General features: G+C 48.7%; 1 protein-coding gene across 3 annotated transcripts in view; it reads left to right on the forward strand.

Annotated features, from left to right (window-relative positions):
- Positions 1-5,249, forward strand: part of Tmem229b (transmembrane protein 229B) — a 41,033-nt gene extending 35,784 nt beyond the window's left edge. For all 3 annotated transcript variants that reach the window (XM_026385166.2, XM_026385165.2, XM_077799775.1), the window contains exon 2: positions 1,760-5,249. In XM_026385166.2, coding sequence (XP_026240951.1) covers positions 1,778-2,281 — 504 coding nt within the window. In that variant the 5' untranslated portion in view covers positions 1,760-1,777 and the 3' untranslated portion in view covers positions 2,282-5,249. The remainder of the gene's footprint in view (positions 1-1,759) is intronic.
- Positions 5,250-11,580: the final 6,331 nt, after the last annotated feature.

An 11,580-nucleotide genomic window follows, 5' to 3' on the forward strand; every position in this document is an offset into this window, starting at 1 on the left:
AGGCCAAATCACAAGGGCATGCACATCAAAAAGTAAAAAAGTTGGCATCTGATAATGGGCCAAATCAGTGGTCCAGACACTCTCTGGTAGAGGAAGAAGGGAAATCTGAGAGGCCTGTGGCCAGGCCAGGCTTCAGGGAAACAGGATGGGATGAGAGCCAGTCCCTGAAGGCTGCTGAGGTTTTAAAAAAAAAAAAAAAAGGAGGGGGATGGAGAAGGAAAGGGGAGCACTCTCAATCCACTGGTTTCCCCTCAACATTGAAACTAAACACCAAAATTCAATTTAATGTAGCAGTTAAAGACAAAATGTGACCATAATGGGTATTACTTTAGGTGTCTTGTTAGGATGGCCATTATTGGGGAAATAAAAACAAACATCGGCCAGGATGTTGAGAAACTGGAACACTTGTGCACTGCTGCTGGCAATGTAAAATGTGAAGAATGGTGTGAAAGTTCTTCAAAAATTAACCATAGAATTACCATATGATCTAGGCATTCTAATTTTGGGTACAGACCCAAAATAATTGGAAGCAGGGTCTTGTAGAGATGTTCAGACACCCATATTCATAGCGTTATTTATAGTAGTCAAAAGATGGAAGCAACCTCAGTGTCTATGGACAGAGGAGTGAACAAACAAAATGTGTTCCATATAGCTGATGGAATTTATTCAGCCTTAAAATGGAAGGAGATTGAGACACATGCTTCATTATATGGAGGACATTATGCTCAATGAAATAAGCCAGTCACAAAAGACCAAATACTGTCTGATTCCAGATTCCAGAGGAGGATATGGGAGAGTTCAGGATTACAACAAAAATGGGAAGGGGAGGTACCTCCAATTTATGGAGACCGAGCTGAGGGAAGAAGGAATAGGAAGTTAGTGTTTCATGGGGACAGAGTTTCTTTGGGATGATAAAAAGGTTCTGGAGGTGGATGGTGGGGATTTCTGTACAACAGTGTGAATGTGCTTAATGCCACTGACTTGTACACTGAAAAATGGCTAAAATGGTAAGTGTTATGGACGTGTTATGAAGACAGAGAAAGGTGTTAGTTTTCTTAGATTTCAGAAGTGTGAGTGACATGGGGCTATTTGAGAAGTGAGAGAAGACATGGGATCCCAGTGGATGGACCTGGTGAGAAATGAGCTAGTAGCCTAGAAGTGGGAGTGGGTGGTGGGCCAGGACAGACAACTCTTCAACTGATTACAATCAATCAATCAAGTTTAAGTGTACTAGACACCCCCGAGTAGTTGTGAAGAGTTGATCAGAGGAAGCCAGTGAGCTGGCTTGTTTTCTTCCATTCATTTCTCATGCCCACTGCCTAAGGAAGAATAGGCGATACAGAAATGAAAATGGAGTAAGGTCAAGAAGACAGCAGGCTCCCAGGGTCGCAGCGGGGCCCTCCTGTAATCCCAGCCTAGGAGTCTGAGGCAGGCAGATCCCAGTTTGGAAGTCAGCCTTAGCAACTTAGTGAGGCTGAGGCAACCTAGTGAGATTCTGTCTCATAGTAATAAAAAACATAGAGGGCTGGGGATGTGGCTCAGTGATTAAGTGCCCTTGGGTTCAATCCCTGATACCAAAAAATGAAAGAAAAAGGAAGAAACTGACAGAAAACGGTAGGTAACCAAGGAGGAAGGAGAAAGGCAGGGTTAGGTGTGATGAAATCCCCTCCCGCCTGATCACCCCAGAGGCGTGGGCTGGGCGGTGGGAAGACAGCAGCAGGGGCCTCCTCCCTCATGCATCTCCTCTGTGTCCCAGCAGCAGGCTCCAGGGGGCACCATGGCTTCTGCGGAGCCGCTCACGGCGCTGTCCCGCTGGTACCTGTACGCCATCCACGGCTACTTCTGCGAGGTGATGTTCACGGCCGCCTGGGAGTTCGTGGTGAACTTTAACTGGAAGTTCCCGGGCGTCACGAGCGTGTGGGCCCTCTTCATCTACGGCACCTCCATCCTCATCGTGGAGCGCATGTACCTGCGCCTGCGGCGCCGCTGCCCGCTGCTGCTGCGCTGCCTCATCTACACGCTCTGGACCTACCTGTGGGAGTTCACCACGGGCTTCATCCTGCGCCAGTTCAACGCCTGCCCCTGGGACTACTCCCAGTTCGACTTTGACTTCATGGGCCTCATCACCCTGGAGTACGCCGTGCCCTGGTTCTGTGGGGCCCTCATCATGGAGCAGTTCATCATCCGGAACACCCTCCGCCTCCGCTTTGACAAGGATGCCGAGCCTGGGGAGCCCGGGGGGCCGCCAGCCCTGGCCAACGGCCACGTCAAGACTGACTGACTGTCCGGGAACAAGTGGGAGGGCTTGGGGGAGGTCTCTTAGGGAACCCAAGGACAAAGAGACCCAGCTGTCAGGGTTACCCCTTCTGTTCAGCACAAGCCCCTCCCGGAGCTGGGCCTTTAGCTCGTAGGGCACACACAGCCCCATACCCTCCAGGGTGGGATGGTGTTAGGAGGTGGGGTGTCTAGACAACAGAAGGACATTGGTAAGGTACATGGATCTTGGCCCCAGTCCAGGGGCTGGTGGCAGGAGGCTTCTGGCTGGGCAACAGTTGGACTACACGGTTGGCTTTTTTGGAAGAAGCAGGATCTATCCTGGCTAAGGGTCATTGAGAATGGGGCAGCAGGTGGGAGGCAAGCTCTGAGGAGGCTTTGGGCTACTGCTGCGGTCACCTTCCTCCCACTTGCCTGGATTTATTTGGGCTTTGGCTGGTTCCATTAGGCAATATTCAGGTGCTTGCTTGCAACCAATACCTCCCTGGGGGCCTGCTGAGCTGCAGCCTAAGAGAGACTGAGCAGCCAGGAGGCTGCTTGTCTACCATGCTAGTCTGCAAGGGCTGGGAAACCTTTCCCTGGCTCCTCTCCCCTCCCCCAGGGTCCTGCTCTGCTCCCTTGGCCTTCTGGGGGCCCCCGTGGTGCTGGATTCCCACCAACCTTGGGCTTTGGGAGGTTTCAATCCCTGTGTGTTCGGTGGTGTTTCCCCTTTTCTTTCTTTCTTTCTTTCTTTCTTTTTTTTAAAAGCCTTTATCACTAGTACCCCTTTTATCCATGTCAGCCACCTGCCCCATTCCCAACTTCCTAACCAACACAGCAGTGGCCAGAGGTAGAACCCTGACATAGACTTCACCTGCCTTCTCCGGGTCTTGCATCCACTGCTCTCACTGGCCTGATGACTGGGGAGGCCCAGTCACCAGTTCTGCCTCCCTGGCTATTGTCTGATGAGCAGTGTCCCCCTCCCTGCAGGCGCCCTGCTGAAAATGAATTGTGTCCCCCAGAATACAGTTGAGCCCAGAGGGGCCTTGTGTATCCACATTGGAACCTAGAGGCAAATTAGCTGAATGGGGAGTGGTGGAGGCTGAGCTCTAGGTCCTGTCTGCTGTCACTGGCTTATGTTCTAGGCAGTCTAGCTTTCTGGGGGGGGGCGGACGAGCAGGTATCCCGTGTTGGAGACCCATGGAGAATGAGGAAGGAAAAAAGGACTGTGGAAGGCTCTCTGGAGCCTCTTTCATGGGTCAGGACTAGTTCTGGTTCTACTGTGGCCCCAGCTCTGCAGCTAAACCTCAGGGCTGCCCCCGCCTCCAGCAAGGCTGACCCTTTGAACTTGCTCCTCACAGTGATAACCCTGCCATGCTCGCGGGCATCGTCATCTTGATTCTCTCTCTTTTCCCCTGCAGCAGGTTCATTGCTGGCAGTGGACGGGTGAAATCCTCACTCCAGGCCTCTCTGACTCTGTCTGCCTACACTCTGAGGAGAGGGGTCCATCAAAAACCAAACCATTCCATGGGACATGGTTTCATCTTGACCACTAGGACCGAAGTAGAAATTATCCTTCCCCTTCTTACAGACCATTAAAAAGTGGCTACCACCTGGGGAGAGAAATTCCTCTTGGTGGCTGTTCCCCTGGACTGTGCAGACAGCAGGGGTGTCCTGGGCTGGGAGATAGTCTGGTAGCCTTTGTCTGAGTTTGTCCCGTCCAGGGCAGGATGTAAGGTGTTTCCATGTCTGTTTCCTGTGCCGGCTCCTCAAATTGAGAACTGCATCCTGTGGGTGATGGTCCTATTATTGTGGCCCTAATTCTAGGATTTTGGGGGTTACAGGGAGTCAGACTTCCAGTGGGGGTGTATTGCTGTCCATATACAGATGGTCCCTTATTGCCGGACACTCATTTCCTTGGTCCCCCCAATTCTGTGGTGTCTCATTCTCCTGTACCCTAAAGACCCTCCAGCCACCACCTTTACATTCCCCCTTGTACAACTGAATTCAGTGGCCAGAGACCTCAGGGTCTCCCAGCACAAGCCCTCCCTACTTGTCAGCTAGAGCAAGCCCTTAGATGGCCTGCCAGGTCTCACCACTCCATATGTTGCCTTGTGGGCATTCCCTGGTCCCATTTTCTCTCCTGGTCCTATAAATATCAAATGCAGGAGTTCCCGGAGTGAGCATGCATCCCTGGCACCATTCTGCATTGTGGGCCTAGGTGTCCCATTGCTCCTATGTCCTCTTATAGGGTACCGAGCCCCCAAGAAGAGAAGGCTACAACCCTCAGCCTGACCACAGAATCTGCAAAGTTCAGATCTCACCAGGAATAGTAGAAGAACCATTGCTTTTTGGGGGGGCAGGTATCTTCAGGTGTACAATCCTTTAGTGCTCAGGGCCTTAAAGTTTGGGGTAATCCTAGCCCTGCCAAGCAGCGAGGGTGCTGGTGGAGAGAGTCTGCTTGCTCTTTAGGAACCTTTGGTGTCCTGGGCCATTCCAGACTGTGGCACCGTCTCTCAAGTTAGATTGCAGATGTGCTGCTTCTCACAGTTGAGCTGCTTTGAATGTCTGCTAGGTTTCCTGTGCTGTCCTTCCTCAGTGCCAGTGAGTCACAATGGCCTATGCTTATTCATAGCAATAATATTTAGAGGGTGCCCATGAAGCCCTTTTGTCCTGGTCCCTCGCTCTGCATGGGTCTCCTGGTGAGGCAGCTGCTGAGTGGGTCAGCTCGTGTGACAGCCTGTGCTTAGGAAACTTCACTGCAGAACACACACCAGGGGAGGCAGGCTGGGGACAGGCCTAGTCCTTTAGCTCTGGCCTTCCCCCCTGAGGCCACCCAGACTCTGAGGAGCTGCAAAAAGGGGCTGTTGAAGTGGTTGAGACTGTCTTCCCATTGGGCAGCTCCTGAGAAAGTCACATGACTGGTTTGTGTGCCCATTGCCTGCTGTGTCTCCGTTGGTCTCTGTCTTTTCCTTTTCATATCTAAAAACAAAATATACTGGTGTTTGTGTTCCAGAACTGGCTCTTGTCCCTTTCTTCTACAGAGGAGCGCCTTTCCCAGAGGTTACTGAAGGCCTGGCCCTTTACACCTGACACCACACTATCCTGAACCAGGAGGACTGATGTGGGGGTGTGGGGTAGGTGACACTCCCTGCTGCTCCTTTTCACTGGCTCTGCTCTGGCCCTCTCTAGTAACCTGATTTCACCCCTGTGCACCCTGTCTTTTGTATAGCATAATTCTGGTCCTGTCTTTTGTCCCAGGCCATGAGACAGATGAGGAATACGGGGAAGTACACAGGTTGCTGCACTTGCCCATGAGATGAACTTCTCTTGAACACACTGGCCATGACCGGGAATGTCCCATGGGTTGGAGGGCCTGAAGGAGGAAGCTGAGGGTAAAGAGCTAAAAGACCATAGCTGCTTTGCATCACATTGAAAAGAAACAGTTGTGCCTTCCTCCCTGACAACTCTGCTTTCCCTGAGAAGCCCTTTGTGGCCAGTGGCAAGTCCTCCTTGAGGCAATATTTAGTTCTGGCCCCTCCCCCACCATGCCCTTCCCCACTGACCTATGTCCAGGAAGAGGATGGAGGGTTCAGAAGCTGCTCAGTCCCTCTAACTAAACCCAAAAGGCCTGGACCCCTGCTATCTTGCACACTCAAGTGGCCTCTTGCCAGGCTGTAGAACACAACCATATGTGATATAAATCACCGAAAAGGCCCTCTGTCCCCTGCCCATTTAAAGTATTCACTTCTTTGAAAGCTTTTCTATGATAAAATGAGATCGCAGAAAGCCCCAGTAGTCACATGTCAATATACACAAATCTGTAAGGTGATTTTCTTAGAGTAGGATTTTATAGAAAGACAAACACAATGGAACAGAGTTTACTTTATGGAGCTTCTGAAGAGGCAAGAGGCAGGGCCTGGACTGAGTGGACCCAGATGGTTTTTTGGTACCCGGGATGATTGGACTCAGGGGCACTTGACCACTAAGCCACATCCCCAGCCCTATGTTGTGTTTTATTTTGAGACAGGGTCTCACTGAGTTGCTTAGCATCTCACTTTTGCTGAGGCTGGCTTTGAACTTGAGATTCTCCTGCCTCAGCCTCCCGAGCCACTGGGATTACAGGTGTATGCCACTGGGATTACAGGCATGTGCCACTGTGTCCCACTCCAAATCTCTTCTTAACTAACCAGGCTCAGTGGGTGCCTTCCTTTCTCAGTGTTTTTCTTCCTCCTCTGTCCCTCCTTCACCCAGTCCAAAGGGACCTTCTAAAGACATTTCATTGACAAAAATGCCCCAGGAGAGAGCTAATGCCAAGGTTCTGTATCTTCTGAAATCTGCCTGGTTTTTGCAAAAAAAACAAATGCTTAATAACTATGAATAAGCCAGGAGTAATATCGCCCACCTGTGATGTCAGAAGTGGAGGCAGGAGGATCACAAGTTTGAGGCCAGCCTCAGCAACTTAGAGAGACGCTGTCTCAAGATAAAATAAAAGGGGCTTGGGATGTAGCTCAGCTGTGGAGCACTGCCGGATCCATTCCCCAGTATCTCCGAAAACAAAACAAACAGGGACAAATGACCATAACCTTGACTTTTCTTCCTGGGTGGCTGTCCCAGAAAGATGAGGATGGGGGTTATCTCCCTGGAAACTCTCATGAGATGGTCACCAGCAACAGTAGCTCAGCTGTCAAGGGAGCAGCCTTCAGTGGATGATGTTTAGTTTGAAACCTGGATGATGAGGAGGGTCAGCGTGTGGAGATGGGGGAAGAATATTTCATCAGAGCCAACAGCTAGTTCCATGAACCTGAATAGTCTGAAGTACAGATGAAAGGCTAGGATGGCTGGAGTTGGTGAGAAAGGGGGTGAGGAGGAGCTTGGATGTGGGTGAGAGAAGCAGGCAGAAGTCGGAATCCGTAGAGCCGTGGAAGCCTGATGCAGGGAGAGGACAGAGGGGAGGGGGGACAGGAGCGCACAGTGGCCATCGGCTTTTTGCCACTATGACCAATACCTGACATAATCAGCTTAGAAAGAGAAACGTTCTATTTTAGTCCACAGTATTGGAAGTTTCAGTTCATGACATTGGCTCTGTTGCTTTGGGCCCATGGCGGCAAAATACATTGTGGTGGGAGTGTGTGACTCTAGCACTTATTATCTGATTGACATTTAACAAGACACTGAGCCCCTCTGGTACTTCATTCAGTAAATTTGGTTCAAGTTTAGTCAGTTTCGTTTAATTCCTTAGGAGTTCCAGCCTCCCTTCAGGCTGAGGGCAAAAGTCACTACAGAGAAGATTCAGAGCCACCAGATTCAGAGCACAGCAAATATCATAATATAGGATGTTAGATATCTATATGTAGCCAGGCACAGTGGCTGAGGTAGGAGGATTGCAAGTTCAAAGCCAGCCTCAACAATTTAGTGAGGTCCTAAGCAACTCAGCAAGACCCTGTCCCTAAATAAAATATAAAAAAGGCCTAGGGATGTGGGGGCTGGGCACGGTGGTGCATGTCTATAATCCCAGCAGCTTGGGAGGTTGAAGCAGGAGGATTGCAAGTTTGGACTAGCCTCAGCAATTTAGCGAGGCCCTAAGAAAGTTAGAGAGCCTCAAAATTAAAAGATAAAAAAGACTGGGGATGTAGCTCAGTGGTAAGGGTCCCTGAGTTCAATCCCCTGTACAAAAAAAAAAAAAAAAAGACTTGTGGATATTGCCTTTTGGTGATTTTTCAATGGCCAACTCTGGTCTACCTCCCTGGAGGGTGATCAGCTTTCCCAGTTTGCCTGAGAATAAGGGGCTTCCTAGGACATGGAACTTTTGGTGCCCAAACTAGGCCCACCAGGATATATTAGGGAGTACCATCTTTACTAATTATAGTACAACTTAGTTCCTGGTTTGCAGAATAACCCCTCTCTCACTGGACATGGTCTTGGTGGGTTCTCTTTCCAGGTCGTGGATGGATTCCTGACTCAAGCCAGAACAGCCAGCCTCAGAGTGTTTGCCTTCCTGTTGTTTCTCAGCTTGTTATTCAGCCTTTCCTTGACTCTGTGGGGTACCCTTTATGGCTTCCCAGTAAATTTCTTTTTGGTTTCTGTTAGTTGGTTCTACTACTTGCAATCACCTCTCCTCTCTACTCTGTACATCAGTGAAAACCTTCCGTATGTTGACAGTCCAGATCCTTGCTACATACTTCACTTGAAAAAAATGTATCTTTATTTGTTCTTTTTAGATATGCATGACAGTAGAATGTATTTTGACATATTATACATACATGGAGTATAACTACCCATTCTGTGGTTGTACATGTTTTGGAGTTTTGCGGGTTGCAAATTCACATATGAACATAGTAAAATTAATTCTACTGTCTTTCCCTTTTCCATTCTTCCTCCATTCCCTTTATTTCCCTTTGTTTAATCCAATGAACTCCTATGGGGATTGGCTTACTTTACCTAGCTTGCTAGTCTCCACTTCCATTCATTTACCAGCAAATGCCATTATTCTATTTTCCTTTATGGCTGAGTTATATTCCATTGTACACACCCAATTTTAAACTATCTGACCATCTCTTATTTGCTTAATCATATCTTCAGCCCTTAATGTCTCCCTTTCCACCCTTCATGAGATACTGCTCATGTCTTGAGCTAGCATCTCCTTTTTTGTTTTGTTTTGTTTTTTGGTGTAGGGGATTGAATTCAGGGGTACTTCACCGAGCCATATCCCCAACCCTCTTTTGTATACAAGGTTTCACTGAGTTGCTTAGTGCCTCGCAGTTGCTGAGGCTGGCTTTGAACTCACGATTCTCTTGTCTCAGCCTCCTAACCTGCTGGGATTACAGGTGTATACCATGGTGCCTGGCCTAGCATCTCCTTTATAACCCCAATTGCTTCTCTGGGGAAGCTGCCTGTTCCCTCCACCTGTTCCTGAGTCCTGCATCAACTCTACTGAAAGCTGGAGGAAGCTCCAACACAAGGGTGTCCCAACTAGATCCTTCTTTAGAAATTGTAAACACGCAGATCTTTCAAATTTTGTAGGTACCCCAGGATGTAGTCCTGATGAACTTGGGACTGATCCAGTATTGTTGTCCTTGTCTGCAGTAGGTCCCTAGGAAGTCTTCAGAGGCAGGTGATCAAGGTCAGCTAATGCCCCGGGTCTCCCACCTTTCCCACTGGTGGCTCCTGGGACAGTGTGACCTGTAAAAGTTGTCTGGTCCTCTTCAACACCAAAGGTCCAAGCCTTTCCTTTGGATCCCTTTAGAAATGAAAACAAGATGTTTTACAGACTCTCACTCCATCTGGTCCCCCTGGGTCTCAGGTCTGCTGGCAGCAGGACCCGATGGCTCCTTTTTCAGGAACAGCTCATTGTTTCTGCGTCCACATGGGCCCTGAGCATCCTAAGAAACAACTTGTCTTTTCTGATTGACAAATCTGGGCATCCCTCCGAGTTATTTCTATATTCTTCCTTCCTATGACTCTGCTGAAGGCACTTTGTCCAATCCTGGTGTGTATTTCATTTCCTTGGGATGACGGCTGACTTTGTGATCTGGAAAAAGGATGACGGTAAGAAAGGGAGAGAGGGAGGGCAAGGATCAGGAAATGGAAGGAGCCGGATGGCTCCACCTTCATGATTGTTTGCAGCCAGTCCCTTTCTCAGTCTTTCTGGAATGTGGCTGTCTACACTCCATGCACGACAGGGAACTTCCTGGTTGCCTGGCGAAAGATTTGACATCCCAGGCTTTGAAGTCATTAGACCTGAGTTTGAATCCCAGGTTCCTGACTCAATTGGGCATGTTACATAACCTGTCTAAGCATCATCTGAAAACGGGGCTAATAATAGTCTAACTCCCAGAGGGTGGAGATCAGTCGAGACAAACAGTGTCGGGTGCCCAGCATGCAATCAATGTTGGCTGTTGGGAGAACTCTTTTCCTCCCTTAGTCTCCTAAGTGAAATGCAAACAGGTAAGCATTTCTGACTTCCGGCTGGTGTGGTCATGATGGCCAAAGCCACGGAATGTGCCTGACCTGGCCTGGACCACTTATTATTAATCAGAAGGCAAATTGCTTAACCTCTAAATACACAAGCATTCTCATTTGTAGAACAGGGAAGAAAAACCTCCTCTATAGGATTATTGTGAAGGCCAAGTCAAATAAAATAATATGTCCAATCCACTTAAGGTAGGCCCATGATCCCTTACACAAGAGCCATCAGATTTTGCAAGACGTTTTGTATTCCAACCAAGTAACACCATTTATAATGCTGTGTATTTTGTAATTCCTGAGCGAGGTGTGAATCAGAACCCCACAGTCAAAGGCATTATTTCTACACCTATGAATATCATGCAACTTGAGGTAAACAAAGATATTAAATTGCCTTACCTCTCACCTGGCTGGATAGACAGAGCAAGTATTCTAATGTCTAGTTCCTAGGTAACAAACTAAGGGTCAGGGAGTGGGTTATTCAAGATCACATGGTCCAGAATTGTCAGAACTAGGATCCCTGGGTCCTCTGGTGATCTAACTTAGGAACTCCCATGACACAGGCCCTGTTCTGACCATTTCCCTTGCTTAATGAACTGCCAGGGTAGGAGCAGGTGGGAGGGAGGAATTTCCTACACAGTCAAGGTTTTTCTTTTTTCTTTTCTAGGTGGATGTCTATTTCAGCATTCTTTTCAGATTCTGCTTTTCCCACTTTGGTATCTTGTATACATTTCTCTGTGTTGCAATAGACAACATGCTTACTTTCGTGGGAGTGGGTACTGAGGATGGAACTCAGGTGTGCCCAGTCACTGAGCCACATCCCCAGCCCTCTTTTGTATTTTATTTAGAGACAGCTGGGTGTTTGCCTGTTTGCAATTCTGCACTGTCCTAAAATAATGCTTCAGTCATTCACTTTAAACTTTGTCTTAGGGATGAGCAAGCACACTGATTTGAAATCACCTGTCCCCGCAGCTCCCCACTGGCTGGCCGCCTTTGGGAGATTGTCTTTCCATGCAGTTTGACTGTATAGTTGTTGTTCCCAATCAACGAATCAATTAGGGTTTATTGAGCGTCTAAGTGGAGAACAGCGTGCTCTTTGGTGCTTGAGGACACAGACTCATAAGCAGTGTCTCTGACCCCCAAGGAGCTTATGTGTGGCCAGGGAAGCCTTTCGATGTCACATCAAGCCGTGTTTGCATCCAGCCAGTCAGGCCTTCTAAGCAGGGCTGTCAGGAAGGGCCTCGGGTGTGACGTGTGTGGTGAAAGCAGGAACTTTAAATAGGCCTCTGATCTGTCCCCTGCCTGTCCAGGGTGTTGTCTCCATGCAACCAGAGGGTGCTAAAAATGAAATAACGAACAGGG

This window comes from Urocitellus parryii, chromosome 6, assembly GCF_045843805.1.
Source record: "Urocitellus parryii isolate mUroPar1 chromosome 6, mUroPar1.hap1, whole genome shotgun sequence".
Classification (NCBI taxonomy): Eukaryota; Metazoa; Chordata; class Mammalia; order Rodentia; family Sciuridae; genus Urocitellus; species Urocitellus parryii.